A 25,950-nucleotide genomic window follows, 5' to 3' on the forward strand; every position below is an offset into this window, starting at 1 on the left:
GGCGCGTGGGGACCAGGGAGCCTCCCTCCCCAGTGAAGACGCCAGGCAGTGCCCGCCACTGAGGTCTGCCCAGGCAGCTGCCTGCTGATGTGGAAGACTTTTCATTGTATTTGAGTTATATAATGGAGCAGCGATCAGCCGGGAGAATCTTGTATCCACTGGTTCATCTCCCAGGTGGATGCCCTGGTCAGGGCTGGGCCAGTGCTAAGGAGCTTCCTCTGGGTCTCCCGCGTGCATGCAGGGACCTCCTTTGCTGCTTTCCCAGGCCGTCACAGGGAGCTGGATCAGAAGTGGAGCAGCCGGGACATGGGATGTTAGTCCCGGCAGTGGGAGGCATCAGTTGATCCCCCAGGGGTGAGACATGCCCTTGAGCCACTGTGTTCTGAGCCTTGCCTTGACAGTGGCTGGCCACGTACAGGCGTTTCCGGAAGGTTCCAGAAAGTGCAATGAGAAGCTTAGCTTAGTTCTTTCTGGTGCAATGCGCTGCCAGTCAGCCTCGGTCAGCAGGGCAGTCCTTGCCCGTGGGTGGGTTTGGGGTCATGGGGGCAGGGGAGGCCGACTATGGCGAGGCCGACTCTAGAAGCTCAGGCGGCTTTGTTCACCAGCCGACAGACTCCATACCACCGCAAGTGGAAGAGGGGCAGCCCCCACGGCCGCACTGTTAGGGTTTTCAGGTTCACACTGGCATGGAAAAGTACGCAGGCAACTGGGGTAACGCTGTGGGCGCCACAGCTGTGCAGTGAGCTAGGCTAACATGGTGCAGTGCGGCCCACGGGGTTCTTGTCATCTCAAGGTTGGGCGCTCTTTCCTCCCAAGGTTACTGTTGAAGTCTCATTACATGCAAGTAAACTACCACACTCGGAACCAGCCAAGCGCTGGCGAAGACGGGGAGATAAACACAAAAGGCCTGTGTTTTGTCCAGGGCCATCAGAGGAAACTTTGTAGCCGCGTGCTAATCTGAGAAGGTTGGCTACCTGTACCAAGCGCCAGGCACCACTAGAGAAACAATGTTTCTATGTTTGCCTGAAATCTCTCTACGGGAGGCCTGTGTCTGCGTGTTGTGGGCCAGCGTGGCAGATTCTCCAAGTTTCACGGGAGGCTGCCATCCCTGCCGTCCTGGCCATCATTTCAGGATCTGTGTGTCTGATGTGGTCTCTGCCAGTTGTTGGAGGCACATTAGTCTGAGCATCACACACTGCGTCCTGACCGATGGGCAAGTGTTTTGTGGACTCATAGTCACAACCTTCCTGGCGACCAGGAGCGGAGGCAGGCGGGCGGGCTTCACAAGTTCTCAGACATGTCTGTCTCTTCTTTTCTTTTTAATGTTTTATCTATTTATTTATTTATTGGAAAGTAAGATAAACAGGGAGAAGAGACAGGAAGATCTTCCATCCGATGATTCACTTCCCAAGTGACCGCAATGGCTGGAGCTGAGCCGATCTTAGCCCAGGAACCAGGAGCTTTTCCTGGATCTCCCATTTGGGTGCAGGGTCCCAAGGCCTTGGGCTGTCCTCGACTGCTTTCCCAGGCCACAAGCAGGGAGCTGGATGGGAAGCGGAGCTACCAAGATTAGAACCGGTGCCCATATGGGATCCCGGCACATTCAAGGCAAGGACTTTAGCCGCTAGGCCACACCGCTGGGCCCGACATGTCTTTCTGATATGCTGGTCCCACATCAGTGTCCCTAACTCAACACTAATTTTTCTGCTTGCCCTGAAGCTGAGAGAACTGACACCATTTTGAACTTTCAGGTTATCACAAGACCCTGATCAGAGGCCGGAGGGGACAGTAGGAATGTCAGGAAGGACCAGGGCCAGATGTTCTCCCTCCCAGGCAGTTGCAGGCACAGGGCCCGAGCTGGGTGGCTGTGGGTGTCTGGCAGCACAGCTGTCAAGCCTCAAGGATCCATCAGAGGGCAGGGAATCCTGGCTCCCCAGCATCCCTGGGGGTTCTGTCCTCCGTGTCTGGTCCCCTAATTATCACATTAATAAGCACAGCATAGCAAGCAGCCCTTGGCTCACCCATGTGTCATTTCATGGGACAAACGTGTGTCCAGCAGACGACATGCTGTCTTCCTGGAGGCCTTGCCAGTCCCCCTCCCACGGCCGCAGGTCCAGAGGGGACAGCATGTGAGGTGCAGGGGCCCTGGGTAGGAAGTAGAGAAGGGAGCCAGGCTGGGAGCTGAGGGAGTTCCAGGGGGGGTGCTGGCCCTGAGGAGAGGTACTCGGTGAGACATGGGCTCCATCATGTGGGGTGTAGCTGGTGTGTGCCAAGTGTACCTAGGAAGGGGGAAGGTTCCGAGCTGTGCCCAGGGCCACAGACCACGGACCACAGCCACAGCCTGCGGCTGGGGAGGGGGAAGGTTCCGAGCTGTGCCCAGGGCCACGGACCACGGACCACAGCCACAGCCTGCGCCTGGGAAGGGGGAAGGTTCCGAGCTGTGCCCAGGGCCACGGACCACGGACCACAGCCACAGCCTGCGCCTGGGAAGGGGGAAGGTTCCGAGCTGTGCCCAGGGCCACGGACCATGGACCACAGCCACAGCCTGCACCTGGGAAGGGGGAAGGTTCCAGAACTGTGCCCAGCGCCACGGACCACGGACCACAGCCACAGCCTGCACCTGGGAAGGGGGAAGGTTCTGAGCTGTGCCCAGGGCCACGGACCACAGCCACAGCCTGTGCCTGTGCCTGGAGAGGGGGAAGGTTCCAGAACTGTGCCCCGGGCCATGGTCAGGGAGGGGCCAAGGGTCATTAGAGGCTCTGGGTCCTAGAGGCAGAGGCTGCTGGCCGCTGGCCAGGCTTGGCTGCACGTGTGGTGGAGGCCGCTGACCTCACCGGCTGAAGGCGCTTCCTCATAATGGGTGGGTGCCTCTGAGTGTGGGCATCCTAGGAGGAGGGAAAGCTGTGCCCGGGAGTCGGGATGCCTGATGGAGCCCAGGGGGCAGGCAGGGCTGGCTCTGCCAGTGGAGACAGAGGCTGGGTAGGAACGGGCGTGGCTGCTGCATCTGCACTTAGCCCTGGGCCTCTGGGCTAGAGGGGTGCCACTCACTTAGCGCCTGACTGGGGAGAGGCACGTGGTGACACTCCCGGTGCCCCGGGACTGTGTGGGCCCTGCCTGGTGTGCAGGCGCAGGCGTGCTGTGGAAGGAGAGAGATTTTCCATCTGCTGATTCACTCCCCCAGTGGTCAGAACGGCAGGACTGGAGGAGCCAGGGGCTTCTTCCGGGTCTGACCGTGGGTGTGAGACCCAGGGCTTTGGGCCGTCCTCGACTGCTTTCCCAGGCCACAAGCAGGGAGCTGGATGGGAAGCAGAGCTGCCGGGATTAGAACCGGCGCCCATATGGGATCCCGGGGCGTTCAAGGCGAGGACTTTTAGCCGCTAGGCCACGCTGCCGGGCCCAGGATTTTTTTTTTTTTAATGTAGAAAATGTTCTCTCTTTGTGTGGTCAGACCCACCAGATTTCACGCGGATGGCTCCTGGACCTTGGGTCACATTCACAAAGTCCTCTCGGCATAGGACCCTTCTCTGTGTGGCTTCTGGGTCGCCTGGCAGCCTGGCCCTGCTGAGCTGTCCCTCTGACCCCATGCCCATTGTCCTGCAGTGCCCACCAACACTGCCTCTGTCCCTCTTGTAGGCCGCCTGGGCTGACTTCTGAGTCCTTGCTCCTGGCCCTCAGCAGGCCTGTCCATTCACACGCAGGGTTCACTTGTGGGGTAGCGTTTCTTGCCCCTTCCTCCAGGGCTCTCTAGTGGTCAGCTTCCTGGGGCCACTATTGCGTGTCCCTTCCATCCCCACTGTGCCCTTTGCCTGTGTGTCCAGCCTGGGGTGCTGCAGCACACTGTGGGGTGTCGGTCAGCTCCCGGGTAACCCCACAGAGGCCGTGTGTGACCAGGGGAAGGACACACCGATCTGCAGCTGCTGCCCAGTCACTGCGCAGCGGCCTGGACTTTAGCTGGGGCCATCCATCTGAACTGGAGGGCTCCCCGTCCCTGCACCTAGGTGCCGCTCACCCAGTGATGGGGGCAGGGGGTGCATGTGCAAAGTTGGCCAGGCAGACACGGGTCTGAGCCCAGGAGGCAGGACCACAGGGCCCATCTCCAGACAGGTGGGGTTTGACAAGGAACTTGCTCTGTCTTTTGCGACCTGGAGAACATTTGCCCGCCCCTTGCTGCACCAGGCAAAAAGAGAACCATTCCATGGGCCACACGGGTCAGGGGGGAGCCCCTCGGGCCTCTGTGCAGAGGAAGTGTCTGGCTGAAGCCCGGTGGAGCCGGGAGGGAGGGCGTGGGCAGAGCCAAGTGCTGAGGCTGGGGCAAGAGGTACTGAGGTCAGGCTCTGTAAGGCTCGTTCCCGTGGTTGCCAACAGCCCCTTGAGGCAGCCCTGGGGAGGGGGCATGGGGAGGGGGCATGCAGGAGCCCATGGAGCTGGGTGACAGCAGGGCTACAGCTTGTCCCTGTCCTACAGGTGGCCTTCTCCTTGGGGAGCACACCTGTGCAGCCCCGTCCCTGAGGGAAGGATGGATGCGCAGAGGAGCCTGTCCCCTGGGCCACGGCAGAGAGAGCGTGGAGCCCTGATGTTGCGCTCAGCTGCAGCCGACAGCAGCAAAGAGGCTACCGAGGGGTTTCCACAAGGTCCTGCTGCGGGAACTTCGGGGCCCGGGAGGATCTGCAGGCTCGGCAGGCAGGAGCATGTGGGCACGTGGCCCTGGTGGGGGTCACTAGGGAGACATCTGGAAGGTGGCGTGCCAGGTTAAAGGCAGTGAGTGGCGGGGAGTGGGTGGGGGGCAGCCCTCACCCTCGCTGGGGGTTGGGGAGGGGACTCGGCAGAAGCCTTGGTGGCCACCCGCAGCCGGGAGCCCGGCAGGGCACAGGTCCCTGTGGGAAGGAGGGCTGAGTTCAGACATGCAACAGGTGCCGGGACGGGGGTGGGGGGAGGCAATTCCTTCATGGTTCACGAAGAAGCAGGCAGATGCAGGTGACCTGGTGGAAGGCGGGTGGAAGAATGTTTGGGGAGGCAGGAGGGCGGAGTGCAGCACAAATGAGCATAAGACAAGCGGACCTGGGCAGGGGAGCAGGCCCGTTACCCTGTCTCCTGGTGTCGGGCTTGTCCACCTTGGGGAGCGGGTCCTCCGCCAGGGTCAGGAAGTTGAGGGCAGCTGTCTGGCGCTGGGAGGGCCCATCTGACCATTCCCTCCTCCTGCCCCTGGATTTCAGCAGGGCTAGGGTGGGGACTGGAGGGTCCAGGGCTGGAGAGCAGGGAGGTGGCTACCAAGAACGTCTGTGCAGGCTGGGCTCGCGGCCCCCAGCAGGCCCAGGGTGTGAGGGTCGGGCAGCGGAGGGGAGTGAGGCGGGCGGGGTGCGGCGAGAGCGCGGCGCGGGGGCGGTGCGGGAGGGCGGCGCCGCTGCAGTGCAGGGCCCGGCTCGCCCGCGTCCCCGCGCAGTCGCCTCCGGCCTCCGGCGCAGCGCATCAGGTACGCGGGGCTGGGTGAGGGCCGCCTAGGGGTCGGACCCTGCGGCCAGCGGGGGGCCCTCGGCCGGGTGCGGGAGACCTCCAGGACCGTCCACGGTCCAGGACGAGGTCCGTGGGGGGCAGTCGGGGGTCCCACCCTCCGGGGTCCCGCTCAGAGCCGAGCGTGCGCGGGGGCTCCTTCCCCACAGCCCGAGAACCCCGGGGCGCCTCAGCCTGCCCAGCCCGGCCTTTGTGACTCCGGCGCCTGCGGCCATTGTTCCACTGCGGCCCGGCAGGCCGGGCTGGGCTCGGCCTCTTCCATTCGCGCCCAGGCGCGGGGCCCCGCCTGCCGGCGGCCGCCCTCCGACGCCTTCTCCCGCACTCACACAAGTGTCCGCGCGCCGGGTCGGGGTGGCGGGCGGTCGGGGGCCCTGAGCCATGCCCGGAGTCGCGCCGGGCCCGCCGGGGCCCGTCCCCAGGTAAGGCCCGGCGCGGCGGAGCCCCGGCCCCGCGCCCAGCTCGCCAGGACCCCGAGGCCCGCAGTGGTGCGCTCACGCCGCGCATGTGCTCCTCCGGCAGGGACCGACTGCTGGCTCTGGCCCTCGCCATGGCGTCGCCTTCCTTCCACGCGGACGACGATGAGAACCTGCGGGGCTGCGAGCTGTACGTGCAGACCCATGGCATCCAGCAGGCGCTGCGGGACTGTGTGGTGCATCTGTGCCTTGCCAAGCCCGAGCGCCCCATGCGCTTCCTGCGCGAGCACTTCGAGAGACTGGAGAAGGTCGGTGGCGCCCGCGCCGCCCGCGGCCCCTGGGGCAGGTGCGGCTGCGTGGACCCCGCGCGGTGGCGGCCCACCCTGCCCGGCCTCTCGCGGGGGTAGGAGGTGTCTTCCCTGGCCGTCCGCAGCGCTGGGTGGGGGCTAGGTCTGGAGGGAGAACCTGCGGGTCCTTGGCTGGAGAGGAAGAGGAGGGTGCCCTGGGCAGCAGCAGGTGCCGGCCTCAGCCACCCCGCCCCCTTCCCGGGAGGGCGTGATCGCCCCTGGCCCGCCCACTCCACTCCGCCGGCTGCCCCGGGCTGGGTGGCTGCGCCCAGTCCTCAGGCTGCCCCGGGCTAGGTGGCTGCGCCCACTCTGCCAGCTTCTCCGCACGGTGCCACGCAGGGCCCCTCTGGGCCCCACGAGGCACCCCGGTGTCCCATGCTTGATGCCAAGAGTGCCCCTACTTCTTCCCTTCACCACTGTGGGCGGCAGGCGCTGCTGCCTGCGCTACAGAAGACTAGGACCGACAGAGCTCCAAGTGCAGCCATCGTGTCCACCTGCTGCCCGCCAGGTGCAGAAGCCGCCGTGTCCTCGGATTCTGAGGGCGCTTCAGAAACATCTAAGGATGTTTGTTTTGGTGGGGAAAAAAAGCTCATTTCAGTGGACTGTCTCGTCAGAAGCCGAGCCATGTTAACCTGCCTACTGGCAGTTGTGGGGTTCTGTCTGTGGAACCTTCTGGACAGATGTGAGTGGCCATGGAGGTCTTCCCTTGTCCCTGGCAGGTGGGTAGGTGGCTCACATTGGGCCCTGGCTGGCTTGGTTGTGTCCTGGGTGACCACCTCCAGGCAGCTCGGGGGACGGCTCGGGAGACTGCAGGCAGCAGAGAACGGAGGTTCGGTCCCCAGCCTTGGGCCGTGGCTGCGATGTCATCGGGTGGGGTGGCTTTCTGCAGCCAGGGCCCAAGGCTGAGTGTCTGGAACATTCTGGGGGGCTTGGGGTCGTGAGGGCCCGGGAGGAAGCGGCCTGCAGCAGAAGCCCTGTGCCCCCTCCCCGCCTCCACATAGACCCGCTGTGAGGGATCATCCATGCCAGAGGCGTTTGAGGGCTGCAGCAAGGGCTGCCCTGAGATGACTGGCCTGTGAGGCAGGTTGGCCCTTGTTTCCATGGTGACGAGTGGGCATTACTGTCAGGAACGTTGGCCAGGAAAGGGGGGGCAGTATTGTGGGCGGGAATGAAGGAGTGAGCTGTCGGGGGTTGGGAGCAGCTGGACATGTACTGAGAGGCCCGGACAGAGGCTGGGGCGTGGGCAGGGAAGTGACTCAGCCGCCCAGCGTGCGGGGGCAGGGCTGGCGTCCAGGAGGGACGAGGGGCTGTGAACGTTGGGAGCTGGTGCCCGGGTGGGCACTGTGCTCCTGCAGGCTGAGGAGCTCTGAAGTGCTGGTGCAGCTTCCGGTCGGGCTCTCAACCGGCCCTTCCTGGGCCTTGGCCGTTGGCGCCTGCCGGGGTCTGCTCCCCCTGCTGTGGACCAAGCGACTGTGACAGCAGAGGTTGTGACTCAGTCTGCTCCTGGCCCTCTGCCTTCGTGGGCCGTCTCTCACGAGCGGATGCTCCCCCTGGTCTCTGTCTTTGTCTTTGCGTGATGGTCGGCCTGCGTGCCTTTGTGTCCACATCAAGGAGTGACAGAGAGGGCAGGGAGGTCTGTGTGCTGGTTCACTCCACAGATGGGCCAGGAGCCCGAGCTCAGCCTCCCAGCTCGGCCGTCCCAAGCATGCTGCTTTGCAAGCATGTTAGTTGGCCGGGGGCTGGATAGGAAGTGAGGCCTGAGCTGGTGTCTGTGGGAAGCGCATGTCACAAGTGGCGACTTAACCCACTGTGTCATGGTGCCAGCCCCTTTGTAAAAATGGTTTATTTTGAAAGAACGACGGGGGTGGGGTGGGGAGGGGAGAGAGAGAGTGTCCTATATGTTGGTCCCCTCTCCGATGGCCACAAGAGCCAGGGAGCCAATGTAGATCTCCCCCGTGGGTGGCCGGGAGCCACATGCTGGACCAGGGTGTGCACGAGTGGGCACTCGGGCAGGATGTGGCACCTGCATGCCTGCCCCACTGGCCCTACTGGATTAGGGCCCCTCAAGTGACCTCTGCAAATGGGCTGCCTCCAGACAAGCCATGCTCCAAGGTCCTGGAGCAAGGACTCCCCCGTGGCTGCCTCGGGGGGCTCGTGTTGCCTGTTACTGCTGGGTCTCTGAGCTGAACCGACCCCTGGCAGCAGTGCCATGCCATTGCTGGGAGTGCAGGGTTGGAATACCTGGCACAGTCTCGTATCGCCAGTGGTGACACCAACAATGATTATGCAAATATATGTGCATGTAATACATGTAATAGATACTCATGAATGCAAATATATGCATATAGTGAGCACGCATGTAAGCATCTATGTGTGAAGCATACATGTAATCATCATGTATGTAAATGCATGAACACTGTAAGCATGTAACTGTGTGATGTGTGAGAACACACAAACATGTATGTAGATGCATGAACACGGTAAGCATGTAACTGTGTGATGTGTGAGAACACACAAACATGTATGTGTAATGCACATGTACGTAAATTATGTACAGATATCTGCATATGTAAATGTGGGTGTGTATGTATGAAAATGTGTGTGAATTCCCACGCAGTGTTAAGCACATACATGGAAGCCCACATGTGACTGTGTAACTGTGTGTTTATGCATGCATGCACTATTCATGCATGTATGTATGGAGAGGAAAAGCCCGAGGGGCTGACGCCGACGCGTGTCTCCGGCCGACTGACTGCAGGCGTCTCATTGTCTGTTTCCTGGCCACGCATGTGGGATGCTGGAGGCACAGGCGGCAGTGTAAGCCACCGTCTTTTTCAAGTGGTGCTGGCATGTGTGTGACAGGCAGTGGATGCCCACAGAGGGGGTCCAGGCTCTGGCCATGGCCTTGAACCCCTGCTTGCCGGGTGCCTCTGCTGGCTGGGTGTTTAGAGGCAGGAAGTGCAACATCAGTCCCCAATTTGCCTGTCCTCTCCCCTGCCCAGCTCCTCCAGCCGCAGGCTGCAGGGCTCACCTGCCCGTTCTGGGACTGCCAGTTTGGTCGCTGTGTGCCTGCCCAGGCTGCAACTCCACTTGTCCGGGGCCTCTCTCGTGCCTGGGCTCACTGTGTCCCCAAAGCCCACATGCTGTGAGCACTCAGGGGCCTGCGCTGTGGTGCAGTGGGTGAGCCTCTGCCTGCGGTGCCGGCATCCCATATGGGTGAAGAGTCAAGTCCCAGCTGCTCCACTGCTGATCCAGCTCCCTGCTAATAGTCTGGGAAAGCAGTGGAGGATGGAGTGGAGGCGTGAGAAAGTGCTTGGGCCCCTGCACCCTGCTGGGAGACCTGGATGGAAGCCCCGTTAGTGACTTAGTGATCAAGGGCCTAAACAGCAGGTGCCAGGGAGGGGCACCAGGAGCCCTCAGGTGGGACTGCTCCTGGCACAGCCACAGCTCCTCCAGCAGCTCCACTCCGGGAACACCCAGACCGGCAGCCGGGCCGGGCACCCCTGCAGGGAACGGATAAATGGGGACTGATGCCTTGGGAAGGCGGGGGCTCTGGCCAGCACCCCCAGCAGAGGAAGCCAGGCATAGTGCCCATGTGTGGTGCTCAGGGGAGATTGGAGGCTGTGCAGTGCCCGCCCATGGCAGCTTTGGGCATCATGCTGGACAGGGCACTCACACTGCATGCTCGTTTGGCTACAGTTTGCCATAAATACGCCACAGTGTCCGCATGGCTGCACCTCCTCCTCCCAGCTCAGGAACCTGGCGCTGCCCCTGGCTCTCCCCGCCCCTTGCCCTCCTCTGACTGAGCAGGGCCTTCTGCCCATGCTGTATCGACCCCTGCTCACCTGGTGAGAGCGAAGGCCAGGCCTCTCCTGAGCTGCGGCCTGCTGGCAACGCTGGCTAGAACTCCAGTGTAGTTCCTATGGACGGGTGGTTGCACCTGTAGACTGTCTCCTGGGGCTTCCAGGTGCAAGGGCCATGGAGGAGCAGCCAGCAGCCCGGAGTGGCCATTATGAGTGGCTGTTGCCATAGCAACAGCAGAGTGGCTGAGTGGGCCCTGGGGTGGCGCTTAGCAGAGAAGCCTGCAGGTGCCGGGCCAGGCAGCACCACCCCCTGAGCTGCCTCGGCCTGTGCTGTGGATGTGAGCGTAGCCCTCCGAGAAGCTGGGGGCATCCAGAGGTACTGGCGCTGCCCAGAGGGACAGCCATGCACATGTTAGCCTGGGTTCTACGTTAGGGAAGGGCTGGGGTCGTGGGCAGGTGGCAAAGGCGGCATGGAGATGAGCCGCCTGTCTGGGTGGGTACAGAAGAGAGCTGGGGTCACCGGGAGGGGTGGAGCCACACTCTTTGCCATTCAGAATGGCTAGAGAACTCTGGACTGCATCCTGGACCCCAGGGCAGCCGTTCACGGCTCAGCTGTGTCCCACCAAGCTCGTCTGGCCAGGGCCTCAGAGCCCAACCTCCCACTGCTCCCTGGTGGTTGGATGTGGGCCTCGGCGTGTGCTGGACAGCCAGGAGCGCTCCGTGTCCTGTGTCCACTGTGGTTGGGCTGGGGGTGCCCTGTGATCGCCCGAGGGTCTCAGGCCATGGAGTGGCCACTGGCAGGTTACCTGGTGCAGAGTGGCCGCTGAGTAGGATGCCAGGTGGGTACCTCTGCTTCCCAACTTCCTCTTCTGTCTGGAGGACTCTGTGGTGACCTGGTGGGCCATGGGACTTTGAGGGGCCAGTACTCGGAGCCACTGGGTCACACACCTGGAGTGGGAGGGCTGGAAGGGGTGGGTTCTGGAGCTGAGGTGGGGGTTCACTTGGGGTGAGCTGCTGAGTGTGCCTTCTGGGGTGGTGCCTCAGACCGGGCACTGAGCCCACACGAGGTCATTGTGGGTGAAGCCTGAGGCCGAGTGGACTCAAAGCTGTGGGGATGAGAAGGGGAGGCCCAGTCCAGGCTGGCCAGAGGGGCCACCTGCCCGGCCACTGACCCCTCTCGCCACGGCCACTTCTGTGACCCCAGCCCTCCACGTTCTGCTCCTGCATAGGAAGAAAACAGACAGACGCTGGCCTGGCAGAAGTCCAGCTCCCAGTCGGACTCGCATGACGAAGAGGTGTCCCCAGTGCCCCCGAACCCCGTGGTGAAGGCCCGGCGCCGGCGTGGTGGGGTGAGCGCCGAGGTGTACACAGAGGAAGACGCCGTGTCCTACGTCAGGAAGGTGAGAGCGCCACACCCTGGGTGCCGTCTGGGCAGGCATCGGACACGGGTGGTCATGGGCAGAGGGAGCACCGGGTCCTTGCTGGTCCCTGCATTGTTTGTTTGTTTGTTTGTTCTTGATTTATCTATTTTATTAGTCAGATTTACAGAGAGGAGAGACAGAGAAAGATCTTCTATCTGCTGGCTCACTCCCCACCTGGCCACAGCAGCCAGAAGTGAGCCCATTTGAAGCCAGGAGCCCCCTCCGTGTGTCCCATGTGGGTGCCGGGGCCCAAGGCCTTGGGTCGTCTTCTGCTGCTTTCCCAGACTGTAAACAGAACTGGACGGGAAGTAGAACAGTGGGGACCAGAACCAGCGCCCACTTGGGGCGCCGACATCACAGGAGTGGCTTCAGCAGTTGTACCGCAATGCCAGCTGCTGTTTCTGTTTTAAAAACAGCCGTGGGCGGAACCTTTACAAAGTAGGAAACTTTGTCGCCTTGAAGGACGCAGAGAGCCGGCAGGATGCTGTGCGGAGGGATTGAGCCGGGCAGAGCAGCTCAGTGGGGATCGGGGGCTGGTGTGGGCAGCCCGTAGCAGGATGTCGGGGCCGGTGGGGTTGTGTGCGTTGGCCTGTGCCAAGTGAAGAAGCAAGCTGGATCAGGCCATGGCAGCCAGGTAGGGAGGCCCAGAGGGTGATCCCCAGCGTCCGGCCCCCAGCTCTGACTGCGCTGGGCTCCCCCACAGGTCATCCCGAAAGACTACAAGACCATGACTGCGCTGGCCAGGGCCATCTCTAACAACGTGCTCTTCACCCACCTGGATGACAATGAGAGAAGGTAAATGCCCAGGTGGGGACCCCAGGCCCGGGGTCACATTCCCCAGGGAGGCACAGAGGAACAGCCTCCTGGAAATGGGAGTTCTTGAGGAAGGGCCGGGCTGTTCTGGGCCCTGTGTGTGCCCTGCCGTGGCTGTGGGACAGGGCCCTTTGTGTGTGCCCTGTGTGCCCTGCCGTGGCTGTGGGGACAGGGCCCTGTGTGTGCCCAGCGTGCCCTGCCGTGGCTGTGGGGACAGGGCCCTGTGTGCCCTGTGTGCCCTGCCGTGGCTGTGGGGACAGGGCCCTGTGTATGCCCTGCCGTGGCTGTGGGGACAGGGCCCTGTGTGTGCCCTGCCGTGGCTGTGGGGACAGGGCCCTGTGTGTGCCCTGTGTGCCCTGCCGCGGCTGTGGGGACAGGGCCCTGTGTGTGCCCTGCCGTGGCTGTGGGGACAGGGCCCTGAGTGTGCCCTGCTGTGGCTGTGGGGACAGGGCCCTGTGTGCCCTGTGTGCCCTGTGTGCCCTGCCGCGGCTGTGGGGACAGTGCTGCTGCGTGCCCTGTGTGTGCCCTGCCGTGGCTGTGGGGACAGGGCCCTGTGTGTGCCCTGTGTGCCCTACCGTGGCTGTGGGGACAGGGCCCTGTGTGCCCTGCCGTGGCTGTAGGGCTGACCTCTCTCTGAGTGATACCCAGGGTGGGAGCCTAATCCTGCGGCTTGCATGCTGGGATATGCAGTGTACCTGCTGCCCAGGGCAAAGGGCAGTGTCCTGGCCCCTGTGCTGGGAGCTGAAGGGCAGGGTGGACAGAGGGGTCGGGTGGGGTTGGAGCGTGGGGAGGGGACTGAAATGTGATTTGACAAGACAAACCATGTTACCTGGGATCTTGGCTGGCCACGCTGTGGGTGTCTCGGGGTGTCCCAGGCATGTGCCCTGCGGTCAGTCTGTGGTCACAGCCTCTGGCTCCCTCGTGCTTGACACATAGAAGCCAGCAGGGGGCGCATGAGGCCCAGGCCCAGGGGCAGTGGTGGAGCTGCAGAGCGCTGGGGGGCAGGAGCCTGGGGTCACTCAAGCCTGGGCAAAGGCAGAGGCCACAGCTCGCCCGAAGGTGTTAATGGAAATTGCACAGACCCAGGTGGAAGGCCAAGGACGTGTTACCCTGTTCCTGTCTTCCTGGGGTGCACAGGAAACGCTGCTCACAGCACACCTGGGGCAGGGGACGCTTCCGGACTGAGGGGTGACAAGCCCCCTGTCTGGGGTGTCAGGTCCACATTAGTCGCAAGAGGAGGCTGTCCTCGCTGCCCAGGAAGTGGGTGGGGTGTGCACTGCATGGCACTCCCCGGGCACCTGCCTGCCATGCAGCCTCTGTTCCCCCCCGTCCCTCCTTGTGACCACACAGCTCGACAGGGCAGAGCCTGGGCCCTGCTCCCCGCGATGGCGGCACACACACCTTCGGAACAGCTGGGTTGTCTGACTTGGCCTTGGTCAGTCTAAGCAGGGAGCTGGACATGGGAAGGGGAGGAAGACCCTGGACACAGTGACTGGCTGGTGTAGCCGCACACGCGTGCACACACACACACGCATAGGCATATATACACACAGACACACATGTGCTCATGCACTCAGAAGCCAAGAACAGTGGTGACATTTGAAGGGAGAAGTCATTGACAAGTCATGTTTGCACTTTGAGTCTCCATTTCCTTAAGTATCAGAAACCTTCTCTGTAGGCGGTCCTGCTCTGAGTGGTACCACCACCATGATGTCATCACCACCATCATCACCCCACCATCATCACCATGACGTAATCACCACCACCATCATCCCCACCACCATCATCCCCACCATCCCCACCATCCCCACCATCACCACCACCATCATCACCCTCGGGGCGTAACTGGAGCAGTCAGGACAGTAATGAGGGAGTTCCTGTGGACCCCTTCCCTCCCAGCCTGCCCCAATTGGGGGACCTGGGGCATCGCTGAGCCCCTGGGAGCCTCGACATTGGCAGTGGAGACCCCGTGGACTGGGGTCAGGTGGGTGGGCAGCTCTGTTTGGCAGCTCCCTTTAGAATTGCAGGGGCTTGGCCCAGCATGGCCAGCAGCCACCGTCCGTCTCCCTCCCCCTGCCTGTGCGTGTAGGCGTTGGCTCCCAGTTGCAGGTGATGAGCAAAACACACCATCCGGGAATCACATGCTGGCCTCGGCTCTGACCTCCTGGCCCCTGCTTGCAGGCTGGCCCTGGCGCTGGGGGTTCCTACCCGCTCCTTGAGCGAGAGTATGGAGGAATGAAGCGAGTGTGTTGGAAGATGCAGACGGAAATGGGGAGATATTTTAATGGCTTTTCCATGCCGAGGGCACACAGCCAGGATTGCGCTGGCCAGAGCGGACCCAGGGACTGGTGCACCGTGGGCTTTCCGAGCCAGACTGCGGTGGTGGATGGGGAGTAGGGTTGGAATCAGGCTCCTGGTAGCCCCTCAGCTGGGAGTGAGGAGGCCAGGCTGGCCCATGGCTGCATGCACGGGTCAGGAGCAGTGGCTGAACAAGTGCCCACAGCAGGGCTGCAGCCATCAGCAAGTGGGGATCCCTTGGGGAGGGTTGTCCCAGCTGGTATCCCCTGCAGCCTCTGTGTCCCATCCATGGGGTGTAGGGACAGGCTGGGGTTCCTGGCTCCTGGCCGTGGCCTCAAAGTCTGGTGGTGCACAGGGTCCAGCGTGCTGCAGCCCCCACCTGAGGCTCCCCGGTCCATGGTGATACCCCGTTACATGGATGGGACGGCTGGCCCTGTTACCCTGTGGGGCCCCCAACACTGCAGCAAGGTGTGTACTGCCCCCTGGTGGTGGTTTGCGTCACTGCGCCCTTCCCATCAGTGACTCCACTCCCCCTACCCCAGTGACATCACCCCACCTGCTGTCGTGCGTGGGCTGTCTCCACCCTGGCGTGCCGGTCACCAAGGCTCAGCTCCGTTGCTGTGGACTGGGGTGGGGCCAGCCTGAGTGTCCGAGTGTCCCCGGAATGTCACCGGCCAAGGGGGCTCTGTGTGATGCACAGCCTCTCAGCAGCCTTGGACAAACTTTTGCCAGGCGGACACAGGTTCAGAGCAGACAGGACAGGTGCCCGGTCCACCTGGGGGTTCCTCGGCCTGTGGGAACAAGCATGCGTCCCACCTTTGTGGGGGACGCAGACCCCCGTGCAGATTCTGTCCCCCAGTGAGGGCCATGTGGGTCCGGGCTTGGTGGGTCAGCGGCAGCCTGCGGTGTGCTGTGGACATCCAGCTAGGTGCGGGTTGAGGGCAGCACAGCCTGGGCCTCAGGTGTGGACCTGGGGCAGGAGACCGCCTGCTCGCACACACACAGCCCCAAGGAGCCGTGAAGACTGGAGGGAGAACCCCTGGACCAGGGCTGGGGAGCCCTCCTCCAGGACATGAGAGCCTCCATGTGGAGGTGCCGGTGGCTTGGCCTCTGGGCCCTCCCCGTGGGCAGGAACCTTTTGGGCCTGGGTCTTCCAGGTGTGGGAGCATGGGGTGGGGGCTGGCCCATAAACTCTGCTCTGGACCTTGTGACTGAGAGCTGGCTGCCGCGTCCTTCCTCCTGAAGTCCCAGGGGAGCCCCAGGCACCAGGCCAGGGGAGCCAGATGCACCCCCGCTGCCCCAGCCTGCAGTGGACCTCGGCTGACCTCGTTCCGTCTGTCCTGTGAGTCAGTGGTGGTGGAGGGGACCATGCCAAGCCATGCAGGACCTGGGCTCAGCGCCGGGGCAGGGAGTGCTGAGCCCGGCTGGGGCGTGCAGGTCACTTTGGACCCTTACTCCAGCACACCTTCTTCGGCTATGCAGGCAGTCAGGGAGGTGCCAGGCAGCAACAGCTTCCACTGCAGCCACGGAGCCCACACTCCGCTGTGGTAGGGGCTCCAGCCCCTCCCCCCCTCACCAGGGACATAGGCAGGGCTTGGGCAGTCACACAGCTTGCACACACAACTTGCACGCTGCCCCCAGGTTGCACTGGGAGCCACACACAGGACACATGGCCCTTGAGCAGGTAGAGGTGGCCCCCATGACTGCCTCCCTCCACTGTCTGGCGCTGCTGGCAGCTGCCGGGGGACACACTCAGATGGGGCCTGGACCTCGGGCATGCGCCTGTCAGCTGCTGCTCTCTAACGCTTGGGTCCCTGCACTCTGGTGAGGAGACTCCATGCCCTTTAGTGCGAGTCAGTCTGGGTCCTTGAGGGGAGCCAGGTCAGCACTGGTCATTCACTCGTACACTTATTCACGCATCCCATGTGTACTTGTGTAGCTGTCACCCACCTGTGTACCCGCCCGTCACCTTCCCACCAGTCCTGTCGACCCACCCTCCCACTGTCCATCCACTTACCTGTGTCCCATCCATCATCTTTCCATGTGCCCACCCACCACTCGCCCACCCACGTGTACTCCACTGTGGAGCTTGGTGTGATGGAAGGACACAGCCTTGGCAGGGAACAGAACCTCATTGAGCTTCAGGTCCGGCCCCTCTGCCCTGGAGGAGGGCAGCAGAAGGGAGGGGCCGGGGAGGGGCCTGTGCCCAGGAGGAGGGGGAGCTGGGGAGCTGGGCACTTGCAGGTGTAGGGGTCTTGGAGCCTGGATGGAGCTGGCCTGGCAGGGGCCGGGGAGGGGCCTGTGCCCAGGAGTGAACCAGAAAATGGAAATCTCTATTTGGATTTCTTTCTTTCAAATAAAATGAGGAAAAAAATAGAGAATGTTCTTAAACTAGGTGCTGTTTCAGATATATTTGTAAATATTTAATATTTGTCCATTTTACTAGAAAGAGCAAACGAGAGACAGAAGAGAGAGAGTGCTTCCACCCTCTGGTTCACTCCCCAATGGCCGCAACAGCCAGGGCTGGCCTGAAGCCTGGTCTCCCACGTGGGGGGCAGGGCCCAGGCCCTTGGCAGTCACCTGCTGCTCCCAGGAAGCTGGAACGAGCCTTTTCAGAGAAGTGGGGTTTCAGAGAAGTGGGGTTCTGGGCTGTGCATTCACCGCCAAGCCCAATGCCGTACCCCAGGGAGTTCTTCAGGTTGCGCTCTGGCGACATTTAAGGACTGTGGCTGTGCGTTCACGTTGAAAACCAGGGGTGAGAAGCCAGCGGGGGCTGAGGGTCCAGGGATTGGTGGAGGATGAGTGGGGGCGGAGGTGCTGGGAGAGATTGCATGGTCAGAGGTGACTGTGTGGACGCTATAGACTGGGCGGTGCATAGAGCAGGGACCATCCCAGGACAGGTGGCCTGGACCCTGCACGTGAGAGACCAGACCAGTTAGGGAGGCGGATAGGGCTCCTGCCAGGTGTTGGGGCTGTGGCCTCATCTGCTGTGTGGGGCCACCGTCATCCGGGGATCTCTGTGACCACTGTGACCTCCAGGTGCTGTGTGCAGCCCCACAGGTCACTGAGGAGAGCCCTGCGTCACGGGTATGGTGGGTCGGGGCCATGCCCATCCGGTGCCTGTCGCTTTGCTGGACGGAACCCTGGGCCCCTGTGTGCACCGGTGGCCTCACACCTGGACTCCTGCTGCTCCCTGGCGCCCTGCTTGCCTGCCCTCATGGAGGCAGGGACTGGCCAGGGTGTCTCGCACATTTCTTCTGGGACCGTTGCAGCTTCTTTTGCCTCCAGAACACAGACACGGTCTGTCTGTGACTTGTTCTGTGCCTGGCAGAGGGGTTTGCCTGCAGGCTCCCAGCTCTATCCGAGCGCTGCCCTTGCTGTGGGACCCCCAAACCCACCGTGACTGCCCCTTCGCCCTGTGTTTCCGAGTCACCCGCTCATGTGTTCAGAGCCTGTGCCGAGTGTACAGCCGTGTGCCTAAGGCAGAGCAGCCTGGTGCCTGGAGGGACTTGGCGGAGGCCGTGTTGGCTCAGCCAGTCCTGAGCCCTCCGATCTCTCAGGGATGCCTGGGGAGCTGAGCCAGCCAGCGTGGCCGCCCCGCGGTGCCCCCAGGACCGGTCCTCAGGCAGCCAAGTGCAGCCGACCCCTGCCGCCTGGTTTGTCCGATGCAGAGCTGAGTTGGGGTGGGGGCGCCGGGTGGAAGAGTGGGGAAGCTGCTGAGTGTCTCGGGTTTGCTCAGAGCCCACATACGCCCTGCCAGGTGGGGCTGGCAGCTTGGGGGTGCCTGTGCAATTCCCGGAGCCGCCTGCCTCCCATATGTTGGACGGCAGGAGAGTGAACCCTCCCCCTCCGTGTGTGTTAAGGGTTATTTATGTATTTGAAGGGCAGAGCCAGAGATCTTGTATCTGTTCGTTTATTCCCCAAGTGGCCCTAATGGCCAGGAGCTGGGAGCTCTTCCAGGTCTCCCACACAGGTTCACGTCCCAAGGCCATCCTGCGCTGGCTTCCCAGGTCATAAACAGGAAGCTGGATGGGAAGTAGAGCAGCTGGGATGTGAACCAGTGCTCATATGGGCTGCCAGCACAGCATGTGAAGGCTTTCCTTGCTAAGCCGTAGTGCCAGCCCCTTTGCTGTTTGAGTTTGCTCTCTGGGGAACTTGGTGAAGGGACTATGAACTCGTTGCCAGGAGCCACACCAGTGACTGGCATGTTCCATAGTGGCCCTTCTTGCGTCGTAGATCTGCCCGCAGTTAGTTCATGAATCTTTGTTGCCCCTTTGCTGTTCCCTGGGCTGGCGGTGTCTGGGAGTGGCTGTGTCTGGGGGCCGGCCATGTCAGGGGCCGGCTGTGTGGGGGCTTCCATGAGGTGCCTTGACCCACAGGAGGTTTTTCGCTTGACCTGTGTCTGAGGTCCCCCAGGGAGTTGTGTGTGTTTGTGGGGGGGTGGCGGGGGTCCCCCAGCCCAGGACCGGCTCAAGCCCCTCCACTGCCTCCTGTGTGTGAAGCACTGTGTGACAGTGACCCCTAGAGGTCGTGGGGAAGTGACCCCTAGAGGCTGTGACCCCTAGAGGCTGTGGATCCTCATGGTGCTGTCCTAGGATGGTGTCCAATGCGGCAGCCATGCCTCTGGGGCTGTCCACGGCATGACTTGGCCTCTGGTCTGTCCTGGGCAGCAGGGGGAGGTGGCAGGGGCCCGAGACCCCAGCCCTGCCCCCATCTGTGTCTGAGCCCCCCGCCATGAGGCTGGGCTGTCCCCTTGCTCACTCTGGGGGTGTTTCCCACACACGAGGGTTGGAGTCCTGGTGTGGCATGGCATGGGCAGGGTGGGCTCCGTGCTAACAGGGAATGCCTTGCCTGAAGGCCGTGGCGCTCCTTGCACGCCCGCGTTTCCGCTCTCCTCCTGGTGACTGTTGGAATACGACCTGGTCATCTCACCAGTGTGAGCCTGATCCAACTGTACGTGCCACAAGCTCCCTTTCACTGGCAGCCGAGCTGGCCACAAGTGGGGTGGGGATGGCCACAGACCCCTGGCCTTCTGTGGACGTGGGGGACGGTGCATGGAGCAGTGGCGTCCGCAGAGGCAGCAGTTCTGCCCGGTGTGGCTCGGGAGGAGCTGGCCACCTGGGGTCACTGTGCTCCTGCAGTTGAGAGGCCTGAGTTGGCTGTGATGAGGGACCTTTCAGGATGGGACTGGAGAGGCCCAGGCTGTGTTCCTCTGTCAGAGCTCATGGCCAGAGAGCCTGGCATCTTTGTGACGTCCACGTACGCCATGAGGGGCACGGTCAGTGTGCATGACATCCGTGCGACAGCTGGGGACACCGTGAGGGGCATGGTCAGAGTGCATGGTGTCCGTGACAGCTGGGGACAGTGAGGGGCACAGCCGACGGAGAGCGCTGGGACCCTGCCAGAGGCCCTCACGACACCCTGTGCTTGCTGTGTTGGCGACTCCTCCTTTGCCCAGGTGGCACGGCGCTGCAGGTGCCTTGTGGACCTGCTTCCTGGCTCCCAGCTCTGCTGAACCTCCTGGGTGCTGGGGTCTGCCTCTCCTGACCCCCTCCTTGCAAGGCTGAGCTGCCCAGGCTGTTGTCCTGTCCGTGAAGACCTAGCTCTGCTGAGTGTGGGCCAGGGTCCCCTTGGTGCTTCCTGGGACCTGGTTCTGGCCATTCGTTTCTGGCGGCAAAGCTGTGTCCACATCCCCGACTCTTCAGATGGCTGCGGGCATCCTCCCTCCATCGAGATGCAGACATGTCCCTCCACGTGTGTGCCTCACATACGCCCATGGCCACACGTCTGCACACACAGTGCATGTAACACCTCTGGCTGTGGTACACGTTCCCCACACGTCACAGGCACATGGAGCGCCTCCACACATGCACAGTGCACACACTCATTGCATGTCTTCCCCAGGCTACCAAGGCTCTGTGTGCCCGAGAGCCCCCCACTGGAGCCAGGACTTGGGACCCCGTGGGGTGCAGTACCCAGTTAGCTTCTGCTCACTGCCAACCCTGGCGGGCAGCAGTGATGGGCCGAGGAGCTAGGCCCCTGCCATACCTGGGCAGTTTCCCCGGCATTTTGGGCGTTTGGAGGATGAAGCAGTGGCCGACACCCGGGTAGACCTGCAGGGTTCTGCGGAGGCTTTAGGTTGTGTCAGGGCCCCACCCTTAGCCCACTCCCCGTTGATCCCCCCAGCCGTGGCCCCGTCCTTGAAGGAGGCCAGGACTGGGCCGACACCCGGGAAGACCTGCAAAGTTCTGCGGAGGCTTCATTCAGATTGGATTCTGGGTCAGGTGAGGGTTCAAGGGCTGATGCGCATGACCACCTGCGTGCTGCACGCTGGTGAGGTCAGACTGACCCAGGGCCAACCTGAGACGTGTGCCCGGCTGCCTGGCCCCTGGAGTGGCCCGTGGGTCACCCTTCCTTGCTGGGTCTTGGAGCAGCCTCCTAGCGTCCCAGGACCAGCGGGGCGTGAGCTTGGCACACACACCAGGGCTGGAGGGAGCTCAGGACTGCCCGGGAGGGATGGGGTGGGCCCTGCTCGGCCCACTGTGGAGGCCCGGGAGGTGCACAGCTGGACTTGCTGTAACCCCCTGCTCGGTGGGGGACAGCCAGGCCGGAGCCACGCACCCAGCCCAGCTGCTCAACTGGTGTGACATCAGCGTCTGTGAGAGGTGCAGGGCTGATGCGGGGGGTGTCTGTGGGATCCCCGTAGAATGAGCTAGAAGGTGCCCCTGCCTGTTTCCTGGGAGTGTACTGGGTGCCCGCCCGCTCATGACCGTGGCCGGGGCTGCCCCTTGAGCCCCGCACGACCATGACCGTGACTGGGCTGCCCTTTGAGCCCTGCGAGCCTATGATTGTAGCCCCGGGCCTCTGGAAGCCCACGCTGAGCTCCACTGAGTTACACTCTGAGCCCCACGTGCTCGTGACCACAGCGGGGGCTGCCCCACGGCCGTGGCGGAGGCTGCTCCTTCCCTGGACCGGGCTGAACTTCCATTGTGGAATCACTTCCCAAGCTTGGCTGGGCAGGTTCTGGTTTGGGGGCCATGGTCGGAAAGGGGTTCTCCTGCCTGCAGGGACCCCCCTTACCCCTGGGCCCCCGTGGGATCCTCCCGTCAGTGCTCACTGAGCTGCTGCTGTTTGGAAGCCTAGGTGGGGGTGCGGCGGGCACCAGGTGCAGGGCCGCCGGCCCGGGGTGGGTCTGCAACCCTCCCCCTCTGGGATGCACTTGAACCGGCCGCCTGCCTCTGTCAGTCAGCCCTTTCCCGCCGTGCCTGTCCGCACACGTGTGCCGCCTTTGTGTTCCTGTGGCGGGGGATGGGAGCGTGTGGCCTGGCTCGGCACGCCCCCTCCCCACCCCAGCCCCTTTCCCTGTGAAAGTCAGAGCCGCAGGGGTAGAAAGGAGAGCCGAGACTCGGTCTTTTGTCCTCTGGGGTCCCGCGGGCGGCTTTGTTTCCTTTGACCCTGCAGTTGTTGGGACTCCCCTGCGGGAGCCAGCTGCAGGCCCTCCCCACTGGCCCCAGTCCGCCTCGGTGGGGGGTCCTCGCGCTGCTGCCCCAGGGCTAGCTTTGATTGGCTACCCTTTCCTTTGCCCCCTGGGGTGGCCTTGGCGCTGAGAACTGGCCCGACCTGTTTGCGCAGGCTTCCTCACTGCAGTGTGTGGTGGGGGGTGTTTACCTGTGGGGCCACCTCTGGCTGCACTTCCACAAGGGATCAGGGTTGCCAGTCCAGGAGCAGCGGGAACCCGGCGCCCTGCTCGGGACCCTGGGGAGACACCCGCCCACCTTGGTGAATTTGCCTGGTCACGTGCCCAGGACGGGCACCCTGGGAACCCTTTGAAGTGTGTTATTTAAGTTATTTATATGAAAGGCAGAAAAAGAGGGGAAGAACTTCCCTCTGCTTCACTCCCCAAGTGACCACAGCGGCCAGGGTGGGCCAGGCCGGGCCTCGAACCAGGAGCTCCAGCACAGTTCTGCGTGAGTAGCTCCGTGGTGAGCAGGATGGCCTCCTGGCCCAGGGAGGTTCTGGGGTGGGCCGTCAGCTCCCCCAGTCTCCGCAAGTGCCCCTTGCTGCTCTGGAGAAAGGAATTGGGCACGCTCCAAGGGGGGCGTTCCTGGAGGCCTGCTGGCTCACTGCGCCACAAAGCTGAGCAGGCTGGGCAGTGCTGGCTGCCTGGGCATTGTCACCCAGGAGCCGGCCTGGAGCCCCGCCCACCCGCCGCCCCCTTCTCCTGCTTGGAGCCCCCCAAGAAGCCCAGCCCGACAGGCATCGCAAGCTCCGAGGAGCGGCCACCACAGCGAGCGTCCAAGTGAGGGGTGCATGGGGCGAGTGGGGACAGATGCTGCTCAGGGTGCCTGGACCCTCTGTCCCAGAGCCTGGCTGCTGAACCCTTGTGGGAGACCAGATGGAGCTCCTGGCTCCTGCCTGGGGCCTGGCTCTGCCCTGGCTCTGGAGGGGATTTAGGGAGTGAACCAGCAGAGGGAAGATCTCTCTGTGTGTCTTTCAAATGAACAGAATAAATTTGAAAAGCAAAAAAGGCACACAAAAGCGGAACAAGCTTTCCAAGAAATGGCCCCACGTGAATGAAGATGAAGGAGAGAAAGTGGCAGACCCAGGGACATGAGGGTCAGGTCAGGCTTGAGGGACAGGGTCAGAGGGGTGAGGGACAGGTCAGGGGCCAGAGGTCAGGGTCAGTGGTCAGGCGTGTGAGGGGCGGGCTTCGCTGTCTGTCTCAGGGCCTAGGATTGTGTTTGAGCTTGGCGGTGTGTTGTTAGGGCAGCCATTCGCCACTCGCCTGTGCCCTCTTGGTCCTGAGTGTCTGTCCCTCTATGCCTGGCAGCCGTGGGTCACCTGGAACTGCAAGGGGGCGGCGGCGGGCCCCTTGATCTCGGCCCGTAACCATGAGTGAAAGGTGAAGGAGGAGCACCCACGAGGTGTGTGCCTCTGACCTGGAGGAGGCCAGACCCACAGGACAGGCACAGCCCCACGGCAGATGTGGCCAGGGGTGTGGTCAGGGCGCCCAGCTCAGACACGGCTTGGGCCTGGGTGCCGATGGCTGCTCCAGGGACACAGTGACAAGAGGAAGACACGGTTCAAAGAATGCAAACGGGAGCTGCAGTGGACAGGGCGGGGAGGGATGGAATAAGGGACGAGGAGTGGAGAGTACACGCAGGCAAAAGAGGAGTGGGTCCTGCATGTAGAAAGCTGGGGGTCCTGGACGTCAGGAGCTAGGGTCCTGGGCTTTGAGAACCGGGAGTTCTGAGTGTTGAGAACCAGGGATTCTGGGCTTGGAGAATTAGGGGTCCTGGGCATTGAAAACCAGAGGTCTTGGGCTTTGAGAACCGGGAGTTCTGGGTGTTGGAAACTGGGGGTCCTGGACTTTGAGAATTAGGGGTTCTGGGCATTGAGAACTGGAGGTTCTGGGTGTTGAGAACCAGGAAACCTAGATTTTGAGAACTGGGAGTCCTGGGCTTTGGAACTGGAGGTCCTGTTCTTTCAGAATCGGGGGCCCAGAGCTTTGAGAACTGGGGGTCCTGAGAACCAGGGGCGTTGAGAACCAGGGGTCCTGCGTTTGGAGAATTAGGAGTCCTGCACGTTGAAAACCAGGGGTCCTGGGATTTGGGAACCGGGGGTCCTGGACTTTGAGAACCGGGGATTCTGAGCTTTGGAACCAGTGGTCCTGATCTCTGAGAACCGGTGGTCCTGGGTGTTGAGAACCAGGGGTCCTGGGCGTTGAGAACCGGAGGTCCTGGGCATTAAAAACCGGAGGTCCTGGAAGTTGAAAACTGGGGGGTCTTTGGCTTTGAAAACTGGGGGTCCTGGGCTTTGGAACTGGAGGTCCTGGGTGTTGCAAACTGGGGGCTACTTTTTTGCCTGAGGCTGAGGAAGGATGTTGGGGGGTATGGCCGCAGGCACTTCTGGGTCCCCTTTGGGATGGCAAGATTTGTACTGTGAGCAGACTTGTGGGTAGGTCGGCCTGGGTCTCTGGCCATGCCTGGTCCAGGCAGAGTCCTTTCTGGGAGACCTTGCCTTGCAGGTGACCATCGGGTCTGCTTCCCCCATGGGAGGCTCACCCTCCCGCCCTGGATTTGTGGGGGACCCAGTTGCTTGGTGCAGACGGGGCCTCTTCGCTGGGCAGCGCATCCATTCTGTGGCCACACAGGCTGAGTGGGTATGGAGTCTGGCCACTATCTATTAGTTTTTAGAATTTGCACATTACTTTTTGAGAGAGAGTGAGAGATTGAGTTTCCACCTGCTGTTTCAGTCCGCAGATGGCCACAGCAGCCAGCCCAGAGCCAGGAGGCTACTCTTGCTGATGCGTTTTCTGGATGTTTCACTGCCAGGAGTCAACCAGCCCTTGAGGCAGTGCAGTCACTGCAGTGGTGCGGGGACAGAGAGCTCTGCAGGTGTCTGGGTGCTTGGCCCAGGAGCGGCCAGGGCAGGGGAGTGGGCGCCTAGGGCACAGGGTGTGGGTTGTCAGTAGAGTGGGAACTGGAACCCGGGAGGAGTTGCTGGGCTCTTGGGGGAACAGTGCAGGCAAAAATTCCTTGTTTCTGCCTCCTGGCATTGGGCACAGGCGGGTCCAGCCTTTGGGCTCTGCTTCCCAGGGCCCAGCCGGTGCCTTGCAGGTCCCCCGGGGCTCCCCTTGGTTTACTGCTCAGCACAGGGCAGTCTCTATTTAGACTGACGGCAGGAGGGGAGCTGAGAGAGTGGGCACTGTGGGGTCGGCCAGAAGGGCGATGCTGCTCCCAGGAGCAGGCAGGTGCTTTCCCGCATCCCAGCCGCCTCTGCCAGAAAGCTGAGTGGATAGGCTGTGACCGCATGTCGCTCGGCCTCAAGTGAATGTGGGAGGAGCCAGATGTGTCCGCCTGGCTCGGAGTGTGGGGTGTGGCCCCAATCTGTGGGTATCCAGCACAGTTGTCTGGCTGGGCAGAGGGGGCTCAGGAGCTTGGGGGCCTGGAGTTGAGCTTGCTCTCGAAAGCATCTTGATTGTTTTCCGCCAAAGACAAACTGCATGGATCTAGACAGGACAGGGACAGTAAGTATGTCTCAGCCCATCCTGCGTGGGGCCTATTCAGTAAGGGGGGATCTGCAGCCCCAGCTACTCCATTGCTGGGCTTCAATGTGGGAGGGACCGGGTGCTTGTCCAACCTGCAGCTCCAGCTGCTCCGTGTCTGCTTTCCAGCGACATCTTTGATGCCATGTTCCCTGTTACCCACATCGCCGGCGAGACTGTCATCCAGCAAGGTGAGCCCCACGGCCATGCTTCGTGCGCCCCTGGGGGAAGCTGGGGAGACACTGGATCCTATGGGTCCACCCGGAGAACGTGGCTGGGACCAGAGCCTTCCTGGGCTGT

General features: G+C 62.4%; 1 protein-coding gene across 4 annotated transcripts in view; it reads left to right on the forward strand.

The window, feature by feature from the left end:
* The first annotated feature begins 5,333 nt into the window (after positions 1-5,333).
* Positions 5,334-25,950, forward strand: part of PRKAR1B (protein kinase cAMP-dependent type I regulatory subunit beta) — a 40,926-nt gene continuing 20,309 nt past the window's right edge. Inside the window, exons 1-5 of one of the 4 annotated variants that reach the window (XM_004598132.2) lie at positions 5,334-5,470; positions 6,028-6,229; positions 11,301-11,471; positions 12,196-12,287; positions 25,780-25,841. In XM_004598132.2, coding sequence (XP_004598189.1) covers positions 6,056-6,229; positions 11,301-11,471; positions 12,196-12,287; positions 25,780-25,841 — 499 coding nt within the window. In that variant the 5' untranslated portion in view covers positions 5,334-5,470; positions 6,028-6,055. Of the gene's footprint in view, positions 5,471-5,760; positions 5,928-6,027; positions 6,230-7,253; positions 7,277-10,385; positions 10,448-11,300; positions 11,472-12,195; positions 12,288-25,779; positions 25,842-25,950 lie in introns of those variants that run through there. The other 3 variants (XM_058680433.1, XM_058680435.1, XM_058680434.1) reach the window with 3 other exon arrangements.

The sequence above is a fragment of the Ochotona princeps genome, chromosome 24, assembly GCF_030435755.1.
Source record: "Ochotona princeps isolate mOchPri1 chromosome 24, mOchPri1.hap1, whole genome shotgun sequence".
In the NCBI taxonomy this organism is placed as follows: Eukaryota; Metazoa; Chordata; class Mammalia; order Lagomorpha; family Ochotonidae; genus Ochotona; species Ochotona princeps.